General features: G+C 57.8%; 1 protein-coding gene across 1 annotated transcript in view; it reads left to right on the top strand.

Annotated features, from left to right (window-relative positions):
• Positions 1–26,056, top strand: part of Nos1 (nitric oxide synthase 1) — a 144,965-nt gene that overhangs the window by 68,605 nt on the left and 50,304 nt on the right. Inside the window, exons 2-3 of the mRNA XM_076854826.2 lie at positions 5,339–6,475; positions 19,458–19,584. Coding sequence (XP_076710941.2) covers positions 5,751–6,475; positions 19,458–19,584 — 852 coding nt within the window. The 5' untranslated portion in view covers positions 5,339–5,750. The remainder of the gene's footprint in view (positions 1–5,338; positions 6,476–19,457; positions 19,585–26,056) is intronic.

Raw genomic sequence — 26,056 nt, 5'->3', positions numbered from 1 at the left:
AGGAAAGTCATTTACATGAGATTCAAGGAGAACAAAGGTGTTCAGCACCAAGAACAAGCCCTCCTCCTCCTCCTGACTCCCAATGGGCCCTGTAAGATGCGACCATTAAGATCCGTTCCTTCCAGAAGAATCCCTGCAGGTTCAGGTGTAGAATTCCCTGTGGCACCTTTCTGGTGTGTCTGGGAACGAATTTCTTACCTGTGCATAGAGATGCACTCCATGCTTTTCAGTGAAACAGTTCATCGTAAGGATGGGTTAGGTTTCAGCTGACACCGGGAGACAGGATTTGGGGTACTGGACTGTTAGTCCAGGGAACGTCCTACTATGACCCCTTCTTACCTGGTTGTGGGTGGGTGTCCTTCCTCACCGACCCCCCTCCCCGGTTCCAGTGGTCCACTTCTCAAGGCACCCAGACATTGTTACCAATCCTCTTTGTCATTTCTCTGGGATTTTTTTGTTTTGTTTTGTTTTGTTTTTGTTTGGTTTTAGAAGATAAAGCTTTTAAAGATAAAGTGTCTTTGCCTAAGTCACCCGTAGATTCTTGGGGGAACCAGCAGAATCCAGGCAAGACCCATAGTCACCGTTTAGCCCACGGGGTAGGGTTCACTTTTATAGCAGTCACACTCAAGAGAGTAAAAGGTGAGGACGTGGGCGGCGGCTCAGTGGGAGAACACTTGCCTACAGGCCTGAGGCCCAGAACTAGAAAAATGAAGGAGGAGGGAAATCCATTTTTTTCACACACACACACACAAAATCTGCTTAGCCCCGTGTGTCCCCGCAGTGTCACTTCAACCTGGGCTCAAGCTCCTTTCCTCACACTGACCTTTGAGCCAAGCCCCTGCAGTGCCTCTCAACCACCGTCGGGCTGCGCCAGTCCCAGCAGAGGGGCTCCATGGCCTCCTGAGGCCAGTGGCCGCCATATTGGACCGCGTGGCCCTGAGCCACGGAGGTGCAGCGGGTCCCCGTGGAGGGAGCCCCTGGGTCCTCCAGGCTGCTGTCCCTCATTTGGGAATGAGGAAGCCAGTCCAGAGGATCTCAACGGCTTCCCTTCGTCCTAATCTTCATCCGGCTTTCAGTGCTAGAAATGGAAAGTCATGACAAACCGGGCGAGCGGGTGTCCCAGAGAAGCTTAATCTCCTCATCTGTGAAACCGGGAGCCACCGAGTGTGACCCTGATCGGGCTGAGGATGAAAAACGGAGCAGCAGATGCGGAGGCACTTTGGGGAGGCGAGGGGGGGAGGGAGGGAGGAGGCAGGGGGCCCAGTGCCACGGATTGTCATTAGGATCACGGTTGACAATGGGAAGGAACCCTCAGCATCTCCTCACGGGGACCTGGGCCACCAGTTTCCTCAGTTCCCATCGCTGAACCTCAGGCTTCCATCAGACACCCCTGGCCCCATGTTCAGCCCACAGTGAACTCAACAGCCCTCAAAAATGCTGGTAGTTCCCCAGTTACAAAAAGGAGGCCCAGAGTGGGCGATGGCATGCCCGGGGTCACACAGCAAGGAGGTCTCATCAGACGCTGGCCTGTTTGGGTCCTGCCTTCCCACTGGCACTCACCCCACCCGCTCCTCAACCACTCATTTCCTCGCAGGAAGGTAAGTGAGATAAATATACCCGAAACTGCTGAAGTACTCCAATGAGGCTCGGGGCCAGGGATTGTTTCCATGGTAGATACTCTGGCGTGCACGAGGGATTTGTTGAAAATCCCAGCTCCAGAAGCAGAGGCGGGTTGGCAGGCTGTTCTAGCCAGCTTCGTCACCTGTGGACGGTGACCGCCCCCGGGGTGAGACCAAGGTGAGATTCCTTTGTGTGACTTCCAGGGAAAGACCCCCCTGCAGACCCCAGTGGAGCAGAAAGTGACCGGAATGAAACCCAGGAAGCCCAAGTCACCTCGTCTCTCCCAACAATCACAGGAAACCGCTCCTCTCAGTGTCGACTCTGTGACCTCGCCACGTTTCCTGGTTTGGGCTTTCTTTGAATCCTCCCAGTTTCCCAGATGAGCGGTCACTGCTGATGGCCCCGTTTTACAGATAAGCAAACTGATGGAGGGGGAGCAGATAGAGAACTCACCCAGAGACAGAGACAGCCGGGGGGACCTTGCAAAGCCTCCTGGTGGCTGGACGGAGGCCCGAGAAGGCTCCTGGGTTCCAGGCATCCACCAACTGGGACCAGGGGGTGACCTGGAGCAGCTGGGTGGATGGATCTGGATGATGGGCACCGCCGAGCCTGACCGTGGTCAGGATGAGATTGAAACATGGAGAAGAGACACGGAGTGTTGTGGAATTGTTACTAAGAAATGGGGAGCGCTCAGAATTCATAGGTCAGATTGTGGGGTGTGCGTGTGTGTGCGTGTGTGTGCATGTGTGTGTGTGCGTGTGTGTGCATGTGCGTGCGTATGTGTGTGCATGTGTGTGCGCGTGTGCGTGTGTGTTGTGTGCGTGTGTGTTGTGTGCGTGTGTGTGTTGTGTGCGTGTGTGTGTGCGTGTGTGTGTGCGTGTGTGTGCGCGTGTGCGTGTGTGTGCGTGTGTGTGCGTGTGTGCGTGTGTGTGTGTGTGTGCGTGTGTGCGCGTGTGCGTGTGTGTGCGTGTGTGTGTTGTGTGCGTGTGCGTGCGTGTGTGTGCGTGTGTGTGTGTGTGTGTGCGTGTGTGTGCGTGTGTGTGTTGTGTGCGTGTGCGTGTGTGTGTGCGTGTGCGTGCGTGTGCGTGCGTGTGCGTGCGTGTGCGTGTGCGTGTGTGTGCGTGCGTGTGCGTGTGCGTGTGTGCGTGTGTGTGCGTGCGTGCGTGTGCGTGTGTGTGTGCGCGTGTGCGTGTGTGTGCGTGCGTGCGTGTGTGTGCGTGCGTGCGTGTGCATGTGTGTGTGTGCGTGTGCGTGTGTGTGCGCGTGTGCGTGTGTGTGTTGTGTGCGTGTGTGTGTTGTGTGTGTGCGTGCGTGTGCGTGTGTGTGTGTGTGCGTGCGTGCGTGTGTGTGTGGTGCACCTGTGCAGACACTGAATATCCCGACTCTCCAACTCCAGCATCTTCCCCAGATCCCCAGAGGATCGACTTCCTCTCCTAGTGCCAAGACCTGAGAGGTCCACAGCAACCCCATGTCCCAAGCACCAGCCAAGAGCCCAGCCCGATTCTAGAAGGCTCCGAGGAGAGCGTAAGAGAAGGAGCCCAGAGCAGCTCTGACATGCCGCGCGTGGGTGTGCGTGGGTTGCTTGATTTCTGTTTTCTTTTTCCAAAGCAAAGGACACAGAAGGCCAAGTCCAATCTCTGTCCCCTATTGAGGTCTGACCCAATCCAGCAAGTGGAAGAAGTAGGCTTAGGTGTCTTGCCCCTCTCCCCACCCCCCCAAAACCCCCACCTTCAAATTCTTTTTTTCCTTAAAGAATAGAGCCCAGTGTCCAACCCGAACACCTGAGCGCTCCCGAGGTTCCCGCTGTCTCTGTCCCCACTCAGCCGCCAGCATCTTGGATTCGGTCCCCGGCAGGAGGACTCAGGAAGGAGGAGAGGGTGGGGGACCCTCCAGGGGAGAAGGGCACGGTGACGCGGGGTGTCTTCCTGCACACCAGAGCCCCGGCAGAAAGAGGCTGAAAGACACTCTGCTGGTGGACACACGGCCACACACAGCCGACAAGGGACACAGCGTGAGGGCGATGCATGAATACACACAGAGCCACACACAGGACGCCAGATGGAGGTGGCTGGGCCCGGGGACGCGCCACTCCTCGCCCACACGGGCCAGCGGGTTACGTAATGTAATGCTCTCTGCGGCCGAGCTAGCCACCCTCCCTCCAGGGGAGGCCACCTCCTCTGGGGGTGGGGGTCTCTGCACCCACCTCTGCTCTCAGAGGTGATAGGAGTTTATCCATCAGTGCCTTAGCCCTGGGGTGACCCCAGGAAGTCACTAAAAGGGAACCAAGTGTGTCAGTTTGCTAGTAGTGGCAGATGGGGGCTCCCCCCTTGTGCTAAAGTGTGTGAGGACACAGGCGGGGGGGGGGGGGGCGGCTGTGTGGCATGGAGCCAGACCTGGAACTTGAGTGTAGAGAAAGAGACCAAGGGGCGTTCTGATGCCCCCAACCCCCCACAGATCTCCTGCCCCAGCCCAGAAGGGCCAGTGGACACATTGCTCTAGTGCCCTTTTCCACCGCTGTGAGCCATTTTAGAGGAGGAGAAGTGTGCCGTGTCTGGAGGGGAGTCCTAACCCAATCAGCTCACCCCCGGACCTTCTCGCAGCATCTCACACAGGAGCTTCCGGGGACACCTCACGTCTAAACCCTAACACACATGGACACGGAGACCCACAGACGCAGCCCCCTGTGGACGCACCACGGGGTGGGGGGCTGTTCTCACCTGAGCCACGGCATCTGCAGCCTGGGTACCCCGGCCACACCCCACACTGCTCAGCAAGGAGCAAATCCGGGACGTGAGAGAATAATCAGAAAGTCGATTTAAAATAATTAGCATATAAGTTCCAGAGCTCGGGCTCCAGGGTGAGGCCGCCTGATTTCCAACCCGCCCTCTGCCGCCGTCTCCTGAGTGGTCCTGAACAAAGATCTGAACCCCCTCTGGCTTCGGCTTGCGCGTCTATCGAGGGGCGATCACGGGGGTCAAAATAGGAGCTTATGCAGGTTAGGAGCGTCAATGCAATGGCTGCCATCGTATTTCGCCTGGGGGGGGCTTTTCTTCCTCAACCAGCGAGGATTCTTTGAGCGCTGAGATGTGCCCCGAGATCCCCAGGGTTACACAGCCGTTCTCGTGTTTCTCCCTCTGGGTTTCAGACGGTCTGTGGGGCACGGACGTCTTCCAGAGTTTCCTGGGGACCTGCGCCTTGGGGACTGGTTGTGTTTTAATAGGGTCACGTCTCCGTTTTTCAACTTAAAACAAGCTGATAATTATAAAAATGGTCCCAAAGGTCGGCGGGCATCCCCTGTCCCTGGGTCCGTGGGAGGTGGAATCCTTCTTCTTCGGGTGGGTTTGGGGGAGGGGGTTCGTGGAAGGGCTGGAATATGCTGACAGCCAGGTGGCAAGTTGGAGTGATGGCTTCTGCGTGGGGACAGAGATAAGGGAGGTCCTGTGAGTCTTCCCATTTGCTTTCTGACTGTCCCCATTTCCCCCAAGGAGACCCTCGGGTGGCTGAGGGCTTCCATCTTGGAGGTGAAACCAGAGAGCTTGCAGCTCATGGGGGAGACTGCCCCTCGAGGACCAAGGTTCACCAAGGTTCCACCTCTAGGTGGGCTCAGAGCGCCAGGTGTCTTGGGCTAGAGTCACCCTCGTCTTGAAGGCGGGGTGGGGTGGTCCCTTGATCTCTTGTCTCCCTTCCCTCCATTCATGCCCTTGTCCCCTCTCTTCAGCTCCGGAAGTCCCCGATCTCATCTGCATCTGACAAGCCGCTGACCAAGATGCCCAGGGAAGGGCCCACATCGATCACGCGTCACCTCTAGACACCCCCCCGACGCTCCTCCCCGGCCTGCTGACCTGTGGCTCAGGGACACGCCCCACTGCTCTCCTGACGTCTGTCTGCTGTCAGCCTCCTTAGAGGACAAGCAGGGGGGTGGGCAGACGCAGGAAATCATGCCACCGACGGCCACCCAGCAATGAGCGGGTGACGCAGCCTTGACGTCAGAGACGGCAGAGGCTGAAACCTCTCGGCCGCTGTGTCCCAGCTCCTCTCTCGGCAGAGCCGAGTCCTGGCCCCTCCTGGAGAATCCGTCTCGGCTGGATAGGCTTCGGGGTCTTCAGGGTGGACCTCGGAGGCCAGGCGCCATGGAAGAGCACATGTTCGGGGTCCAGCAGATCCAGCCCAATGTCATCTCCGTCCGCCTCTTCAAGCGCAAAGTCGGGGGCCTGGGGTTCCTGGTGAAGGAGCGCGTCAGCAAGCCCCCCGTCATCATCTCGGACCTGATCCGCGGGGGAGCCGCCGAGCAGAGTGGCCTGGTCCAGGCGGGGGACATCATCCTCGCCGTCAACGGCCGGCCCCTGGTGGACCTAAGCTATGACAGTGCCCTGGAGGTGCTCCGGGGCACTGCCTCCGAGACCCACGTGGTCCTCATTCTGAGGGGTCCCGAGGGCTTCACCACGCACCTGGAGACCACCTTCACCGGGGATGGGACCCCCAAGACCATCCGGGTGACACAGCCCCTGGGACCTCCCACCAAAGCTGTGGATCTGTCCCAGCAGCCCTCGGCCAGCAAAGAGCAGCCGCCCGCACTGGGTGGGCCCCCGGGCCCCGGGAACGGGCCTCAGCATGCCCAGGACGAGGGGCCGGAAGCCGGCTCGCTGCCCCAAGCCAACGGCCTGGCCCCCAGGCCCCCAAGCCAGGACCCTGCCAAGAAAAGCAGCAAGGTTGGCCCCCAGGGCAGCCAGGAGCAGAACGAACTGCTCAGAGAGATCGAGCCCGTGCTGAGCCTTCTCACCAGCGGCCGCCGAGGGGCCGAGCGAGGGGCACCTGCCAAGGCGGAGACCAGAGACACAGGCATCCAGGTGGACAGGTAAGCCCCCAGGCGCCCCGGAGTGTGTGTGTGTGCATGTGTGCACGCGTGTGTGCAAGTGCGTGTGCAGTCCCTGAGACGCGACCTCGCAGCCCAGAGCCAGCCTGAGCCATCCCCACACCTGAACCTGCCCCCACGTGACGACCCTTGAACCCTGAAAACCGTAATTGCAAAAGGTGCGCGGGCCTAGGCTGTGGCTCTCGCCGAGAGACCCAGAGCCCATCCGTTACCCCGGCTCGGGGACTACCGTCTCCCCATCTCCATCCTGCATCATCCTCCGGGACCCCTGGAAGGTGGTGTTCTGGGTGATCCCTATGTCACATGTGAAGTGGGGACACCCAACCTGTGTGTCCTCGTCTCGAGGAGAAGGAAGGCAGAGAGTCTCGGACCCACTCGTGGGGTGGACCCTTCTGATGGGCGGATGCTTGGGGGCTCCTGTGGTCCTGGACGTCCACTCCCAGAGCCAGTGGCCAGGATCGGTCCTCAGGGTTCTCCTGGTTCCCTGGGGTGAGCACAGGGGGCCAATTAGGCTGGAGCCCAGGAACTGCCACTTCCTGGGCCCCTGCAGAGCCAACCCACGGGAACAGCCCACTGAGGCCTTGAGGGGCCTTCTGTCCACCCAGCAGGTGTCTATGGGTCTGAGTGGGTGGACTTACGTCCTACGGCAGCTGCAAGATCTGGAACCGGGGGTGTCCCCTTGTTTGCTGGGAGACCCTGGAGAGTGTGGTCTGGGCACAAGCCCCACCTCCCGGTCTCACTGACCCCCCTGGTCCTCAACACTGAGACCACTGGACGGAGTGTGGCTTGCGTGGGCACAGCCTCCCGCTGCGTCCAGTGTCCCGTACCCTTGACCGTGATCCCAGGGGTGACTACAGGGTTCCTGGGGGCTCTACTTCAGCCCCACCTGTACCTGCCTGAGCCACCCTGTGTGACGGTGGGGAGCTACTGCCCTCCAGGCTGCTGAGGGACCCTCTCCCCAGCCAGGGGCAGAGACCTAGCATGCCAGGTTGACGTCCTCACCTAGTGTGCAGGGCCCTCGGGGAGCCCCCAGGAGCCCCTCCTGCTGTGTTTCCCCAGGAAGAGGCAGGGCCAGGCCGGTCCAGCGTGCTGGCCAGCTCCCAGCCTGCCGCATCCGCCACGGCCCTCCCTCTGCCCCCAGCTCGGCCTGCTGTGGAGGAGGGGAGGCTTGGGAGAACGTCCCCAGGAGGTCGGGGCCCAGGGAGGCTGCTGGGGGGAGCAGCTGTAAGGAAGAGTGACCTTTGGGACAGCTCCTCCACCCCGGGTCAGTGGCTTTTGCCACTTACTTGGACTCGGAGTGTTTGTAAGTGCCCCCCTCCACTCTGGGAAGCTGCTTTGGGGACAGTGCCACCCCCCACACTTCATGGGGTTCCCATCAGTGGAGTTCCCAGCTCCACCATGGAGAGAGCTTAAAGTGGCTCCCGAGAAAGCGCCTGTCCCCGGTCCTTGGGGCGTCTCCGGGAAGGTCACACTCCGCACCAATGGCTGCAAACGCGATAAGCGTCCAGCATCCAGGGGGGACAGGTGTGTTGTTTTGGCCACTCCAGTGCCACCAGCTGCGTCACCAAGGCGACGTGGTTCCCCACACGGTGAACGTGTCCTCATGACACAGTGGGTCCATCCGTCTTTCCTTGGTTTACCCAGCCTAAAAGCCCTATCCGTGCAGGAGACAGAGCTGACATCTCAGCCTGCTTTTTATCTGTGGGAAGGTCCAAAGGTCCTGGGGCTGCCTCTCCCCCCTCTGCAGCTCCCAGGGGACCCCCTGTCCAGGTGCCAAGCAGGCTGTATTTGGGGTCACTCTCGGGGCTGGCAGGCCTGGGGACATTCAAGCTCCCAGGTGCACATAGCTGCCCCCAAATTCTCTTCCTCCCAACCAAGGGTCCCCCCATCCAGGATGTGTCTGGGGTGGGGACTGGCACTGGCATCTGGATGCTGGAGGAACGGTCACCGGCTGGCCTGGGTGACAGTGAGGCCCACCAAGCCCAGAGCCGCAGGTCCAGGACACCCCCAGTCCGTGGCTTCTGGAGCCTGTGAGGACGTGGGACCCTCCTGCTCGGCCACCTCCCTCTTCCTCCAGGAGACAGACTTAACCGGCTCCTGCTCTGGCTCCGTCACTCCCCTGCCCTCACGGCCACCCTGCTGTGGGGTGTGGCACTTATCTGGGGGAGAAGTGATATTTACAATGAAGACCTTTCCCTCCCGCGCCCCAGGAGGAGGGGGCCCTGGCGGATGGGGAGGGAGAGAGGCTTAAATCCGGGTCCTCTGGCACCTTTGGTCCTTAGGAGCGGTCACTTTAAAAGGCTGCTTGTCGGAGAATATCCAGGTTGCTGGGCTTGCTGCCCTCAAGGAGGGTGTGAAGGAGGCCAAGGTCCCCGGCCCCGCGTCCATCTGGACCGGCAGGTCAGCCTCGCCCTGCATTCTGATCGCTGTCCCCCCTCGCGGGGCACTGGGTCAGTGACGGCGTACCTTCTTCAGACTGTGAATAAATAGGACGTGTGGCTTCAGCTCACTTTTCTAAATGAGGCTCAGAGAGGTGAAGTCACTTATCCAGAGTCACACAGCCCCAGCCCCAGGGTGCTGCCCTGATTCTACCTAGAAGTTTCCCTGCAAGTGTCCAGAGTCACAGGGAAAGGAGGCAGGAGGGGAAGCTGAAGGAATGGAAGCAGTCTCAAGCCCAGAGAATCCACCTCATTGTGGGGGTGAGAGGAAGGCCGGCCCCGTGCTGAAGTCCTTTTGTCAGTTATGTCCTTTGCTCTGGACGGTGCCCCTGCCATCCTCCTGATGCAGAAACCAGGCCTCAGAGAGGTGTAGTCACTTGTCCCAGGTCACACAGCTTGCAGGCGACGAAGCCCAGACTCGGCCCAAGCCCATGCCCTTGACCTCGGCCGGCTTGGTGGATGGTGTGTTGGCCTCAGTGCGCAGCTGACCAGCCAGTTTCTGAGGAGATGAGGGTATTTTCTCCGAGTCCTTCCAAGCTGGCAGCCCTGGCGCGTGCAGATGGGGACGCCTGGGACCTGGTGTCCCTCGAGAGGTGGAGCAGGGCCTCCCTGGGTCAGGGAAGGGCCCCTCGTCGTCTCCCGGGTCTTCTCTAGGCCTGTGACCGAGGAAGCCCTCCCTCCATCTAAGGCCGGTCCCCCTTCTGGATGTCCCTGCTGTCCCGCCAGCTGGACCCTGCGTTCTTGGGAAGAGCTCTGGGATCGGCCCACCTGCCCGCCGCGCCCCCTCACATTTGCCTGCAGTGGGGGGCTTCTGACTGTCCTCTGGGCAAGGAGCCTCCGTTCCGCACCCACCCTCTTCAGAGCACTGGGACCCAGGGATGACCCTCTGCCCTGACCGCCCCCCCCCAGGGCCATATGAAACAAGAAAGGAAGCAGAAACCCACAGACGCTGCGGTCACTTCAGAAAGAGATTCGTGCTGTGGAGGAAAGGAAGCGGCTTGGGGTTGGGTGGAACATTAGATCAGGGGTCCGAGAAGGGCGGAAGGGGCCCACCGTGTGGAATCTAGGGAAGGGTGTTCCCGCAGAGGACACAGCAGATCATGCAAAGGTCCTGAGGCAGGAGCCAGGTGGGATATTCCAGGAACTGAAAGAAGGTCTGAGGGGCTCGAGTTTTAGTGACTAGGGGAGGGTGGTGGACGGTGACCTGTCCCCACTTGCTCACCATATCAGCCGGCCATGGCTATTACAAGGAAGTTCCCAAACTCGGAGGCACCAGGCAAGACACCTGTATGCTCTCATAGCCTAGGAGACCTGGAGCGGACGGGGGCTCCCTGGGGTGAAATCACCTCAGGACCTCAGTGAGGCGCCTTTCCTTCCGGGGATTCAGACCCTTCCCAGCTTCTAGATTTACATTTTTCACATTTCCAGGCTCCTAGGGCCCCATCCTCCAGCCCCTCCTCCTTCTAGAGGTCATAGTCCAATCGCCCTCTGCCCTCTGACCTCTTGTAAGGTGTTTTAGTCAGTTTTTTTATTTTATCTTATTTTTGTCACTGTGACCAAAAGACCTGTCAGGAGTCACCTAGAGGAGGGAAAATTTCTTGGGGCTCATGGTTTCAGAGGTTCAGCCCATGATCAGCCAGCTCCAGACCTCTGGGCCCAAGGTGAGGCAGAACCTCATGGCAGAGGAAGAAGACACCAGGAAGCAGAGACATGTGATAACGCTGAGGGCCCACCCAGATAATCCAAGACCATCTTCCCATCTCCAGATCCTTCATGTCTCCGCGCGTCTGTGAAGACTTTTTCCATGTTTTAGGCAACTGTATTAATCCATTTTCTGTTACTGTAACCAAATACCTGAGGCTAGGTGCTTTATGAAGAAAAGAGTTTCCTTTGCTCACGGTTCTGAAAGTTTAAGAGCATTGGGGCTGCATCCTCTTGCCCTGGTGAAGACTGCACAGCAAGTGCCATGACGGCCAGAGCCTGTGGGGAGGAGATCATGACAAGACAGGAAGCCAGAGAGAGGGGCGGGGCTGGGCTTGCTTCTTACACCAGCTGTCTTGTGAGCGCTAGCTCTGTGTCCCAGAGCACCACCTTAATCCCTTCCCAGGGCAACTCCCTCCATGACATAAGGACCTCCCACTAGGCCCTGTCTCTGAAAGGTTCTACCAGCTCAGCCCACTGCCCGGAGGACCAAGGTCCCAATTCTTAGAGATTCCTCCCAGACCTGCCTATCAGGTTCCTTGGGAAGGTCGGTGGCGGACACACCTGTAGCAGGTCCCGCTCCTGCCAAGTGACACCTTATGGGGTACATTGTCCCGCTGAAGCTCCCTGGAACATCAGTCCGAGGTTGGACGTCCACTTAGGGAACTGAGGGTCACGTGTGGTTCTCCAAGTTGGCTCTGGCCTGCACAGTTTTCTGAAAAGACGAATTTGTAGTGAAATGAAAAAATCAAGAGATTTCACACTAAAAGTGGTTTCTAGTCTTTCAATAGGTGGATCCAGTTGCCCTGTGTGTCTAAGGGGGATTGATCCCAGGAACCCCTCTGGGGTCCCCAAGCCTGAGGGTACTCAAGCCCTTTAAATGCAATGGCTGAGGATTTGCATATAAGCTACAGAACCTCCCACCCTATACTCCAGCCCAGCTCCAGGTGCCTTAGAGTAACTGACGCAGCGTAGCGACTGTGTCCATAGTTGTTACACTGAGTGGCTTAGGAAATAATGACAAGAAAACAGTCTGTAGTGTTTAGTACAGGAACCGATATTTTTTTTTTTTTCAAATATTTTAAACCCATGATTGGTTGAATCCGGGATGTGGGATCCGTGGGCACCGAGGGCCCACCGCCCTGTGAATCAGAAGACCTCTTAAAGCACAGCTTCATCCTGGTGGGGTGTCCAGCACAGGATCTGGGAGGGGGTGTCATTCTCCAGCACCCAAATCAGCCTGATCCCCTTACTTACCTTTCTTTACTAGCCAGGACCCTGAAGGCATGAGTTTCAGATTCCTACCCGGCTCTGGGATACTAGAAATTACAAGGATAATGTGGGTGCCATGGTGCACACCTGTCATCCCAGCAGCTCAGGAGGCTGAGGCAGGAGGATCGTGAGTTCAAAGCCAGCCTCAGCAAAAGTGAGGTGCCAAGCAGCTCAGTGAGACCCTGTCTCTAAATAAAATACGAACTAGGGCTGGGGATGGGGTTCAGTGGTCGAGTGCCCCTGAGCTCAATCCCTGGTGCCCAAAAGAAGAGAAATTCAGAGTCAGGATAGGGACGGGGCCCAGCCTCCACTCCAGCTTCCACAGCAGAATTCTTGCTCTCTGAAGAAGCATTTCTTCCAACATGAAATCAAGGATTAAATCTCTGCTGAGACCCCAGATCCAGTCTCCACAGCCCCCAGCTGCCCTGCCCAGGTGGAGGCCCAGAGCGAAGGCCAGTCAGGTGTGGAGAACGAGGAGTCCGCCGTCTGTGGAACACGGGCTTCCTGCCAGGGCCGGCTGCTCCTTGGCTGGCTGGGCCGGAGCCGGCTGCAGCCCCACCTGGCTGTGCCCAGCACGCATGCGCGGCCCACCTGCTCCGGGCCAGGTCCGCGGGGTGGGTCCGAGGTCCGCGCTGGGCTGATTGACGCACGCAGCATCCCTTGGACCCAGGCCCAGGCCCCACCCCCGTGCCCTCTCTGCAAGTGACCAGGGGACCTGGCTACCAGGGAGGCTCTGTGGCAAGGACCTGGCGAAGGTTCTGCGAAGTGTGACCGCGACGCTGGGCTCGGGCGGGGGATCACCGGCCAGTGCAGAGGCACAGAGAGGGACTTGGGGTGGATCCTGCCCAAGAGGGCAGCGAGGCCGGCCACACTGGCCTCCTGCGAGACAGGGGCGCTGGGAGGCAGCGGGGAGGGGCGGGGCAGCTGGCCAGGAAGGACTCGCTGACCTCCGCTAGAGGCCGGGCCAGGGAGCTCCCGGGGACACGGGCCTCCTGCCACGGCTCCTGGTCAGATTCCAGGGTCCCCAGCCGGACCCCTCGGCTCACTCTGCGGGGCCGGGCGGGAATCTGCGTCTTAAATTAAAGTCCTTCATTGGATTCTCTGCTCCTGAAGCTTGAGAATCGCCAAATGTGGCCACGTGATGGGGCTGAAAACGCTGGTCCCCATCAAAATACCGAGCCCACAGGGGTAGGGACCCCCGAGAGGGGTGGGGCGAGGTCCACTTAGCAAAGGCGAATCTCCCCATCCCACAGGGGAACAGGGAGTAGCCAACCATCTTCTCAGACCCTTGGGTGGACAGGAATGGGAAGCCCAGGTTGGGGTGCTCAGCACCCCTCCCTCAGAGGAACCCGATTTTGCAAGATCCAGAGATGCCTGTGGTTTCTGATTTGGGTGGGGCTGGTTCCTGGCCCACAGTGTGTCTTGGTGACCAGTGGCACTCAGCTCCTACTGTGCACAGGACAGGACCCGCCACAGAGAAGTCTCTGGCCCAGGACATCCTCAGTGCCCAGGCTGAGAAACGGAATCACTCAGAGCAGCTGGGTGGGTACAGGACGGGCAGGGGACAAAGCAGTGTGACTGTCCAGCCCTCTCAGCAGTGGAGAGAAACCCCCACCCAGCATCATCTTGGGTTGTTTTATTTTGTTTTTTTAAATGGAGAGTTGATAAAACAGAGCTTCCAAAATTGTATTTACCAGATGAAAGCAATCAACATATTGAGCTCTTTTGTCAAGAACATCCAATATTTAAATGTAAAGTTCCTTATGAGTTGGAGGGCCAACCAAATAGCTCCCAGGGTTTCCCCATAAGCCCTGTTCACAGTGATGCTGAGCTCGGACAACCGTGAGAATGTCCTTATTTTTCTTCGTGGCTCACTGGCTGTGTGACCTTGGACTAGTGGCCTAATCTCTCTGGGCCTCCGCTTCCTTAGTTGTGAATGAAGATGGACTTAGCTCATGTGGAGGTAGTGTTGACTGTGGGCCAGGCATCTTGTATGCTTCCTCTCCCTTAGTCCCCCGGGGAGAGATGGGGTGTGAAGTGGCAGAAGGGATGAGTGGGGGTTGGTTCTCAGCAGAAGGAAGGTGAAGAGCCATCCAGGAACACCGTGGCATGCACCTGTAATGCCAGCCACTCAGGAGGCTGAGGCAGGAGGATCACAAGGTCAAGGCCAGCCTCGGCTTGCCCGATTATTTTGCTGCAGCTGGACTGCGGCATTGGCTGAACCTGAGGCAGAATAAAAAATAAAAAGGGCTGGGGATGTGGCTTGGTGGTTGAGCACCCTGGGTTCAGTCCCCAGGACTACAAAATAGAGAGAGAGAGAGGGAGAGAAGGAGGAGGAGGAGGAGGAGGAGGAGAGAAAAGGGATCCAGGAAAGACAGGCTATAGATCCGATGTCCTTCTTGGAAGAGGAGAGAGCGTGGTGGGACCAGGAAGGACGGGCGGTTCAGAGAGGAGGTGCAGCGGAAAGCCCAGGGTCCCAGGGCTCAGGTCTCCATGAACAGGATGGGACCGCCCCAAGGCTCTGTGCCCCTCTCTCAACTGAAGCTCCGTGGCTTCTCCCTCCCCGTCCCCAGAGACATTCAGGCTTCAAGCTAAACCGTCCCGTCCAATGGCAACAAGCCACTGATGGCTCCTTGAACGTGAGTCAGAGTTGAGTAGAACTGAGAATTCTATTCCTCGGTGAGAGGGGCCGGGTCTCAAGTGCTCAATGGCCAGGGGGCTAGTGGCCTTAATATTGGGCGGTAAGATGTGAACAGTCCGCCATCGCAGACAGTTCTAGACCCTCCCTGGTCCCTGCAGAAGCAGGAGTCCCTTTGCTTCGGTTTGATGAGCCCGAGCGGCTGCAGGTGTGGCTCTGCCGGCTGAAGGAGCCCACGGGCTGTCGGGAGCCACGGTTTCAGGCAGCGTCCAGCTGAGACAGGTCGGGTCCAGTGCTGCAAAGCCAACAGGTGACCTCCCTTGGAACCCAGTTGCAGCCTGTGTCCTCACGGTGGACGCTCCTCTCCTCTGGCTGTGTAGACACCACTGCGTAGCAAGCCCCTCCACAGCTAGATCCCAGGTGACCGACGCCCGCTCCCTCCCTGGATCCGGTTACCGCCGGCAGCTGGTGGGCTGGGAAGCTTCATGAATCTGCTCTGGATTTTGCTCTTGGGAGATCGGAAGCAGCATAGCTCAACCTAGATGCTCCCCATGGTCCCAGGGGAAAAATATTTTTCCCCTGCTCATCACACACGACTCTAAAATAAGTTCGTGTTGGCACAAACACTTCAAATGCATTATTGAGACAGAGGTGTGCATGGATTTAAAAAAAGAAGGAAAAAGAATAGCAATAAAGAAACCTGAAGTTCCCCCTTCAGGGTCACACAAAATGAGCTAGGTGATCCCCTGCAGAGTTGCCCAAGTAATTGACCCTGTCCTTTTTATAAATAGGCCCAGTGGAAATGTGGGGTTCCTTGCTCTGTCGCCTCTGGCTTGGAATGAACATCCTGTCTGGTGGGCTAGCCATCACTCAGACCTGGTCGCGAACCGCAGTTCTCTGGCCCTGTGCTCACTGTGTGACCCTGGGAGACATGTGACCTCTGTGGACTCAGTTTCCTCTTCTGTAAAATAGGACTTTTAATGTCCACCAAGAGCTGATGAGATACTTTCTGTGCTAGTGCCTGGCATGTTCCAGGAGCTCAGAGTACATTTCCCTCTCCCTTCTCTGCTGAGACCCCAGTTATGGCCATGTGATATCATCAGAGCAGGAGTTTTAGATGTGAATTGGAGCAGACGGCTCCTCTGTTCGTCACCGTGTAGGCAGCCATTGACTTGGGAAACGGGAAACGTCTGTGATCAAGAGCCACTCTGGGTTTGTTTTGGTGGCATTTTAAAGAGGGGAAGACAAAACGTTCCCTCTGATAAATGCAAACCTCTCCCACAGAGACCAGGAGTGGCTTGGATGTGGACCCGGGGACGACGAGGCGCCCAGCAAAGAGGGAGGGTCACCCAGGGCCGGGCACTCAGTCCCCCCGGCTCCCAGTCCTTCCCCGTGTCTGTGGGGCATGGAGAACGCTGCCTTGCCCGGCGTCGGGGAACCCATATCAGAGGAAAAACGGGAAGATCCCAGAGACGGGCTGGGGGCAATGGGGGCGGCCTCGGGGCGGAAGGGCTGAGGCCAGACGGGCAGCAGGAGGCCTGGAGGTCCACGCCCAGTCCCCGCTCCATCTAACTGGGTGGCAGCCCGTGGACCCGGCTGGAAGGGTCCATTAGAGATCCAGGGCAGGACGGAGGAAGCTGAGCGGTGAGGGAGTCGGGCTCTGGCTCAGGAACCAGCCTGAGTTTGCATCACCGTCACTGGCTGCGAGACGTAAGCCAGCAACTGCGCTTCTCTGAACCTCGGTTTCCTCGTATGGTGCTGGTGATGGTGGTGCTGGTGGTGCTGGTGGTGCTGGTGGTGATGCTGAAGACGGTCATGGTGAAGAGGAGGAGAAAGATGATAATGATGGTGGGGAGAGAGGGGATCATGAAGATGTGTTGAAGTGGAGAGTGACCATTTTAAGGTGGTTTTGGTGTTGATGGTGATGGTGGTGATGGTGATGGTGGTGGTGGTGGTGGTGGTGATGATGGTGATGATGGTGATGATGGTGATGATGGTGATGGTGGTGATGGTGGTGATGGTGGTGGTGGTGATGGTGGTGATGGTGGTGGTGGTGGTGGTGGTGATGATGGTGATGATGGTGATGATGGTGATGATGGTGATGGTGGTGATGATGGTGATGGTGGTGGTGATGATGGTGATGATGGTGATGATGGTGATGATGGTGATGGTGGTGATGGTGGTGATGGTGGTGGTGGTGATGGTGGTGATGGTGGTGGTGGTGGTGATGGTGATGATGGTGATGATGGTGATGGTGATGGTGATGGTGGTGATGATGGTGATGGTGGTGGTGGTGATGATGGTGATGGTGATGGTGACGATGGTGGTGATGGTGGTGGTGATGATGGTGATGATGGATGATGGTGATGATGGTGATGGTGGTGATGATGGTGATGGTGGTGGTGATGATGGTGATGATGGTGATGATGGTGATGATGGTGATGGTGGTGATGGTGGTGATGGTGGTGGTGGTGATGGTGGTGATGGTGGTGGTGGTGGTGATGGTGATGATGGTGATGATGGTGATGGTGATGGTGATGGTGGTGATGATGGTGATGGTGGTGGTGGTGATGATGGTGATGGTGATGGTGACGATGGTGGTGATGGTGTTGGTGGTGCTGGTGGTGATGGTGTTGATGGTGATGGTGGTGATGGTGATGGTGATGGTGGTGGTGGTGGTGATGGTGATGATGGTGATGGTGATGGTGTTGATGGTGATGATGGTGTTGATGGTGATGGTGTTGATGGTGATGGTGGTGCTGGTGATGGTGGTGATGGTGGTGATGGTGATGATGGTGATGATGGTGATGGTGGTGATGGTGATGGTGATGGTGTTGATGGTGATGGTGGTGATGGTGATGGTGGTGCTGGTGATGGTGGTGATGGTGTTGATGGTGATGGTGGTGATGGTGATGGTGGTGGTGGTGGTGGTGGTGTGGTGATGATGGTGATGATGGTGATGATGGTGATGGTGGTGATGATGGTGATGGTGGTGGTGATGATGGTGATGATGGTGATGATGGTGATGATGGTGATGGTGGTGATGGTGGTGGTGGTGATGGTGGTGATGGTGGTGGTGGTGGTGGTGGTGGTGATGGTGATGATGGTGATGATGGTGATGGTGATGGTGGTGATGATGGTGATGGTGGTGGTGGTGATGATGGTGATGGTGATGGTGACGATGGTGGTGATGGTGTTGGTGGTGCTGGTGGTGATGGTGTTGATGGTGATGGTGGTGATGGTGATGGTGATGGTGGTGGTGGTGGTGATGGTGATGATGGTGATGGTGATGGTGTTGATGGTGATGATGGTGTTGATGGTGATGGTGTTGATGGTGATGGTGGTGCTGGTGATGGTGGTGATGGTGGTGATGGTGATGATGGTGATGATGGGGATGGTGGTGATGGTGATGGTGATGTGATGGTGATGGTGGTGATGGTGATGGTGGTGCTGGTGATGGTGGTGATGGTGGTGATGGTGTTGATGGTGATGATGGTGGTGGTGGTGGTGGTGATGGTGGTGATGGTGGTGATGGTGATGGTGATGGTGTGATGGTGATGGTGGTGATGGTGATGGTGATGATGGTGATGATGGTGATGGTGATGGTGATGGTGTTGATGGTGATGGTGGTGATGGTGATGGTGGTGCTGGTGATGGTGGTGATGGTGGTGATGGTGATGGTGGTGATGGTGGTGATGGTGATGGTGATGGTGGTGGTGGTGGTGATGGTGATGATGATGATGATGGTGATGGTGTTGATGGTGATGATGGTGTTGATGGTGATGGTGTTGATGGTGATGGTGGTGCTGGTGATGGTGGTGATGGTGGTGATGGTGATGATGGTGATGGTGGAGGTGGTGGTGATGGTGATGGTGGTGGTGGTGGTGGTGGTGATGATGATAGTGGTGGTGGTGGTGATGGTGATGGTGGTGATGGTGGTGATGGTGGTGGTGATGGTGTTGATGGTGATGGTGGTGGTGGTGGTGGTGGTGATGATGATAGTGGTGGTGGTGGTGATGGTGATGGTGGTGATGGTGGTGATGGTGGTGGTGATGGTGGTGACGGTGATGATGGTGCTGGTGATGGTGGTGATGGTGGTGATGGTGGTGATGGTGATGGTGGTGATGGTGATGGTGATGATGATAGTGGTGGTGGTGGTGATGGTGATGGTGGTGATGGTGGTGATGGTGGTGGTGATGGTGATGGTGGTGGTGATGGTGATGGTGGTGATGGTGGTGATGGTGGTGATGGTGATGGTGATGGTGTTGATGGTGATGGTGGTGCTGGTGATGGTGGTGATGGTGGTGATGGTGATGGTGATGGTGTTGATGGTGGTGATGGTGTTGATGGTGTTGATGGTGATGGTGGTGATGGTGATGGTGATGGTGGTGATGGTGGTGATGGTGGTGATGGTGTTGATGATGGTGATGGTGGTGGTGGTGTTGATGATGATAGTGGTGGTGGTGGTGGTGGTGATGGTGGTGGTGGTGGTGATGCTGATGGTGGTGATGGTAATGGTGGTGACGGTGATGATGGTGGTGGTGATGCTGATGGTAATGATGATGGTCCCTGATGGTGACAGTTAGAGCCACTTCTTCAGGTTAAAGTGCAGGACAGGCTGGAGTGTTGAGCTTTACTCATGACTGACTGTGTGACCCTGAGCCGTTGGCTTCCTCCGTCACCCACGCTCTCTGTAAAACTGCGCCCGCTGCCTGTCCCTCTCGTAGGCTCGCTGCAGGGTGAGCTGGGTGAAGCCTGCGCCCAGCGCCCACCCCATGAGGGGGTAACCCTGGCCGAGCAGCAGGCGGGACGTCCCGCGTTCCCAGGGGGCGAGTGACTGAGTCCCTGGGTCCCCTACAGACTCGGGACCTTCAGACCAAGGCAGGGAGCCTGATGTGTCCACCTTGCCTTTCAGGGACCTGGATGGCAAGTCACACCAAGCTCTGCCCCTCGGCGGAGAGAATGACCGCGTCTTCAATGACCTGTGGGGCCAGGGCGGCGCGCCTGTGGTCCTCAACAACCCCTACTCCGAGAGGGAGCAGGTAAGTGGGGCCTCTCCCGGTAGGAAGCAGAGGGAGGTGGATGTAGCCCTGTTGAGAAGGAGGCCAATGGCCCTGGCTGCAGAGCCGGAGGCCGGGTCAGCAGGCTCAGCCGGGGATGCAGATCTGGGGTTTGTTTTATTTGATCGTGAGCTTGCCATTTTTCCGATGTTATTCTGTTTCTACCGGGAAAGGCCTTTGTGTGATTCCACGTTTAAAAGAGATCAAAGATGCATCATGATACTTTCTTTCCCTTCACCTACACCTAGCTTCCCTCCCCAGACGCCAGCAACACTACTAATTTTCTGTGTTCTTTAGCAACATTTTATGCTTAGACAAATGTGCACACGCCTACTCTTTTCATAATCTTGTATAAAAGTCAATGACACCTATTATGTTGCCCCTTGCATTCTTACTTATCCACATGTCTAGGGGATAAATCCCAAGTAATCGAGCCTGTGTTCTTTTTGATGGCTGCATACTATTCCAAAAGGAAGTCCTTTGTGGTGGATACTTGGCTCATTGCCACTCTCATGACAGTGCTGTCGGATAGAACATTGTGCCGATACCTCATGTGGCACAACAGCGAGTTTATCCATAGAAGAGATTCCTGTTCGAAATTGTTGAGTCAGAGGTCATGAGCGTTTATGGTCTATGAGCGGAACTGCCAGAAGATTTGCTCTAGATATCGCCGCCACCCCTCCAGCGACGCGGGAGCCTGACTGTTTTCCCACAGCCTTGCCAGCTCCAGCTGCCATCAAACATCCTGGCCTTTGCCGGTCGGCTGAGAGGTGTCGACAGCTGAGTCAGTATCCCTTGGAGATCAGAGCGCCTTTTCCCTCTCTCGCCCGGGAAGAGCCAGGCCAGGCCCCAGCAGCCCAGGAGGGTCTGTGAGCTGCCCGCCTCCCTCTGCACCTCTGTGGAGGTGCACGGACCCAGGGACGTCTGCAGGGGACGGCCCAGGTCTCTCGGCCTGGGGCCTGGGTCTCTGCACTTGATCTCGCGGTGGCCCCTTCACCACCAGCTCATCGGAGCCCCGGCCTCTCTGCAGAGCTCTGGTGGCCATTCCTGCTGGAGTGGCCTTCGCTGGCTGCTAACGGCTGGACAGGAAAGCAGGACTTCAGGGATCCTGCTGTGGGCCAGGCTCGTGATCCCGCGGTTGACTCTGCGACAATACCTGGGCATGTCAGGTGGGAGGGTGCCATCGTACCCTCTGACCATACGTCCTCAAAAACCAAGGCCTCGCTGGGGCTGGGGTGCAGCTCAGCAGGAGAGCGTGGGTTTGGCACGTGCAAGGCCCTGGCGTCAGTCCTCGGAGCCCGGAAAGGAAACGAGGCCCACCTCGTGAGGTCGGAATTCATCATCGTCTCAGATTTTTACACAGAAGTATCCGTGGCTTTGGTCTTAAGTGTGCGCCATCTGGCCTTACTGGGCTTCTCTTCCTACGGGACGGCCAGATATCAGTTCTGCGGCAGGGCTCGGCTCTCCGCGGGCCGCACTCCCCACCTCCCCTTACTGCCCCTCTCGTTAACACCGTGTGTCCCAGAGGGGACTGAGGGGCCAGCTCCATTTTCTGGGGGAAGAAGGAAAAGATTCCGAGGGTCTGAGTCCTCGAGGCCCAGGAGGCCGGGCAGAGAGACTTGGGATTTAAGTCCCCGCGTGACTCGACGTCCGGCCCTCGGCCTCCTCCGCCCACGACCCAGTGAGACTCAGAGCCAGGGGCTGCGCGTCTGAGGTGCGATTTCCCAGATGCCTCTCAGACACAGGGCGAGAAGGAGGCAGGGACCCAGGGCTCGGCCCTATTGGAGCCCCAGGTTCAGGGCTGAGGAAACTGCCCGGTTCCTTCCTGATGGGCCCCTCCACAGCCACCAGCTCCAGAACTGTCCCCCAGACGAGCAGATCAATGAAGACCACGGTTCTCGTCCTCTGTCCTGAAAGACGGCCTCCCGTTCGCAGCCTCTACTCTACCTGCTCGAAGCTCCCAGAATCAGCTTCTCTCCTCCCGCTTCCAATGGTTTCTGCTTTTTAAAAATTGATTGATTGACTTTAAAGCCTCCACAGAGGCTGAGCATTGTTCATAACACCAAGGAGGGACCCGGCCACCACCTGCTTCTCTCAGTCAGGCAGGGGCAAGCGGCAGTTCAGCAGCTGCATGTTCTCCCAGGACCAGGCAGAAAGGAACAGCGTGCCAGTGAAGCAAGGCAGACGCAGGTTAGACAGGAGAAGGAACTTTCTGACTCCGAAGACTGTTAGTTCTCTAAAAGAAAAAAAAAAAAGACAGAGGCAGACTCCCCTGCCTTTGAGACCCTCCCAGTGTAGGGTGACAGAGGCATATACGGTGGCAATTGGTCTTAAAAGAGAAAGGGCACCAAATGCTCCAGTGACTTAAATACCTTAGCAGGTACCAGCAAGGATCAGACCCCAAGGAGTGACTTAGGGCCTGGGTTTTGAGGATTGAGTAGGAGTTCGCCCACAAGAGAGAGGAGAAATGCATTATGGGAAGAGGCATGTCCCTGGCTGATACGGCCCGGGGCTCCCAGGGGTGCGGCAGGATTTGACCCCAGGCCACGCATCACAGGTGGCTCGACAGGCTCAACCCCGGGCTCGGGACTTCCCGGTCGTCATTCTTATTCTCATTTTGCTAGTTATTCTGTTGCTCTCTTGAGGCAGAGAGGACAAGAGGCACGTTCCTGTTGTACACAGGACACCCTGGGAACCCCCAAGTAGAAAGGGACCACCGTTTTGTGACAAATCTGTGACGCACTCCCTTCAAGGTTACATCACCGTCCTTGTCCATCATCCGAGTCAGAGCTGCAGGCCTCCTGGAGCTGAGCTCCGGGATGTCCAGGCAGAGGGGTAGCAAGGTAGCCGGGGACAGGCAGGAGCTTTGGCAGCCTGGATTCCCAGCAGCTCCGTCGCGGGTGACGGAGCCCCTTCACCTCTCAGACCTGTTTCCTCATCTAAAAATCGGGTGACTGATGATTCAATGAGCCAGTGGGCATGCAGAGGCCCAGCCCGGGGCTGAGTATCCAGGAGGCATTCACGAAAGGTAACTGCAAAGGAAAGAAAATTGGGGGGGGGGAGTGTACCAGGGATTGAACTCAGGGGCACTGGACCCCTGAGCCCCATCCCCAGCCCTATTTTGTACTTTATTTAGAGACAGGGTCTCCCTGAGTTGCTTAGGGCCTCTCTGTTGCTGAGGCCGGCTTTGAACTTGCAATCCTCCTGCCTCAGCCTCCGGAGCCGCTGGGATGACAGGCAGGGGCCACCACACAGTGCAAGGAATGTGGTCCTGCCCTAGCCCTCATCTTAAGTATCATCATTCATTAAGTATCTGCCTTGACTTCTGGAACCTTCTGCCCCTAAGACAAGCTGCAGACGTAGCCACACGTAGCAGGCACGGCACCGACGTCACCCTCAGAGCCCACCTGGCTGGCTTTAGCAGACCCCACAGGCGCCATGCGGGTGACGTCTCAGGGTGCCTGTGGGGTGCCCCTTTCCCCAGGCCTCTCTCTAACCTCGAGGGTCCCCAGATCCCAAGCTAAAGTACCGTTCATCTCGCCCCCCACCTGGCTCAGGCCCACTGCCCGGTGTCTCATCCAGCTCAGGGCCAGAGCTGGGCACCCACGTCACTTAATCAAGAGCCCCTCAACAGGTCCTGCCACCCTGGGCGTCGGAGCCGGGCGGAGCCAGGAAGTGTCTGGGTGCAGCCCTGCTGGGGTTTCCATGTATTTTATAACTGTTTGTTTTAACAGCTGAGCGTTGAGTCGATTCAATGCAGCCTGCCCCAACCGTCATCTGGGTGGGACAAGGACGTTCTGGCTGGGAAATCAGGGCTACTCCTCCGCATGCTGTCCGGCTGCCTTGCCCCGGGATCAAAGTGTCGCCCATAGAGGCTGACGGGGCCAGAGAGGTCTCTCTTCCTGTTTTTTTGTGACTGCTGGGGTCTTGCTTGATTTGGAGAACACATCAACAATCCAGTTTAAAGTCCCGTTTGGCCCGGCCTGGTGGTGCACGCCTGTGATCCCAGCGGCTCAGGAGGCTGAGGCAGGAGGCTCGCAAGTTCAAAGCCAGCCTCAGCAACTTAGGGAGGTCCTAAGCAGCTCAGGGAGACCCTGTCTCTAAGAAAATACAAAATAGGGCTGGGATGTGGCTCAGTGATCCAGTGCCTCTGAATTCAACCCCTGGTACCCCCCACAAAAAAGACCCCCTTACCCTAGAAGATCCTTGCACCCCCTCCACTCCCGAAGCGTGCCAGGTCTAATTCCCGAGCACCCCGATTCCACACACTGAAGCACATGGACGTGAATTGAGGGGGGGTCAGAATAAGTCCTCACTCACTTTCTACCAAGTAAATAATGAATCGCTTTGGACACAACACCTTGAGCGCATCACAGGGAGGCCATACTCCCAGGTCCCAGTAAGTCACCATCTCTACCTGGCAGGTTTTCATTGCGCCGACCGGTGGGGACCTGCTGCTCCACGGGTCTGTGGGCCTGGCCCTGAGCTGCCACCGCTCGGCGCCAGGTTAGCTCGCTGCCCTGGAGAACTGCACCCACAGGTGGGCGTGGCGCTGCCCGGAGCCGCAGCAAAGGGCACCGTGTGTGGCTTCTGGCCCCTGGTGTGGGTGGCCTGCTGCCCAGCCCGGCCCCAGCATGCTCCCCTCATTGAGGACAAGCCAAGCAGGGCAGGTTGCCGTGGCCTGAGATGGAGGACCGTGGCCGGTGCCAACGGTGTGAGACTCGGGAGGCGCCGGCCTTGAACAGCTTAGGCCTTGGCGCCCCTGTGTGTGCGCCAGGGCTGCCCGGGCAGTTACCGCCAGCTGGGCAGCGGACCACCCCACAGCTGGGGAGGCCAGGACTCCACCGCCAAGGCCGGGTGGGCTGGTCCTCCTGAGGGCCGTGAGCGGGGCTCATTCCAGGCCTCCCTCGGTGCCTCGCACACCACCTGGCCTTCTCCCTGCGCCTGGGTGGCCATCTCCAACTTCTCTTTTTTTCTAAGGACGCTGGTTATTTGGGGATCAAAGACCATCTTGGCGACCTCACTTTAAATGAGGACCTCCATCCAGACCCTCCCTCCAGCCAGGCGCGGGGAGAGTTGGGGGGGCTCACGCCGTCACCCCAGCAACTTGGGAGGCTGAGGCAGGAGGATCACTATAGGCAAGACCAGCGTCAGCAATAAGCAAGATCCTGTCTCAAAATGTAAAGGACTGGGGATGGGGCTCCTGGCAGAGCCCTTATCTAGCACGAGCAAGCCCTGGGTTCTGTCCCCAGGGCAAAACAAAGACCTTACTCCCAAATAAGGTCACATTTGGAATTATTGGGGTTCGGGAGGTCAGTGTATGGATTTGGAGGGACACAGCTCCTAGGATGGTCTGAGTCTCACAGATGTCTCCTCCCCCCACGGTGGCTCCCAGACCTGGTGTCCCCAGGAGACTCATGCCAGTGGGTTGAGCGTCCGCTTCCTGCCGCCCTCCGACCCCCTCCTCCGATCCCCTGCTCCGATCCCCCCCCCCCCCCGGCCCTGCGGCCGTTCCCCACCCTGGTGGCCTCTCCGCACTGTTGCTGCAGCTTCTCTGGGGACCTCTCTGCCTCCTGTGGCCCCCACAGCCGTGGACGCCTGGCGTCTGACTTAACAATGGCTCCTTGTCGCGGTCTTCGACTCCGCCATGGTGTGAGAGCAGTCAATAGAAATCAGACTTTGGGTTTCGAATTCGGATCGTTTCCTGGGTTCGGGTGCATCTGTCCCCAGGCTGAGCAATGACATCGAGCCTCGGCTCCCAAAGCCACTTGGTCCCCAGGGCCGGCAACCCACCCTCTGCAGGGTGCTGCCTTGCTGAGCTGGGCTGGCTGGATGCAGTCTCTGTTCATACGCTCGTTTCCACTTGGGACGCACTGGTCGGTCCTGTCCCCGTGGCTGGTCGTGGAGCACCTGCGTTCCTGACACTGGCTTCCAGGCGGTCACTCGCTCAGTTAGGCAGCCTTGGGCTCCTTTGTCCTCCACTCAATCCAGCCCACAGCCCTGGGCCGAGCCTGAAGGATCTCTGCAGTTTCAAAATCCACGCCGACTGTGTATGAGCACTCAGGCGGAGGCCACGGAGGACCGCAGGCCAGAGGCTCAGACCACGGGAATGTGCTGTCTACGGGTCCTGGAGCCTGGAAGTCTGGGACCGGGGTGCCCAGTGCTGGTGAGGCCCTCTGCCCTGGTTTGCAGACGGCCCGCTTCCCCCTGTATCCTCATATGGCAGAGAGAGAGACGGAGCTCCTGTCCCCTTCTTATAAGGCCACCAATCCTGTATGGCCTCATTTAACCTTCACTGGCCCCCAAAGCTCTCTCACCAACATGGCCACCCTGCCACACAGGGCCTTTGCACATGACTTGGGGGCAGAGGGGGATGCGATTCAGTCTCCTGCAGCTTCCAAACCCGCAGAGCCAACCAACGGTGGGGGAGATATCGGAGGGGAGAGACCGCATG

Source organism: Callospermophilus lateralis, chromosome 1 (genome assembly GCF_048772815.1).
Source record: "Callospermophilus lateralis isolate mCalLat2 chromosome 1, mCalLat2.hap1, whole genome shotgun sequence".
In the NCBI taxonomy this organism is placed as follows: domain Eukaryota; kingdom Metazoa; phylum Chordata; class Mammalia; order Rodentia; family Sciuridae; genus Callospermophilus; species Callospermophilus lateralis.
The sequence above is the reverse complement of the archived record's forward strand: the minus strand, read 5'-3'. Positions and strand labels throughout refer to the sequence as shown.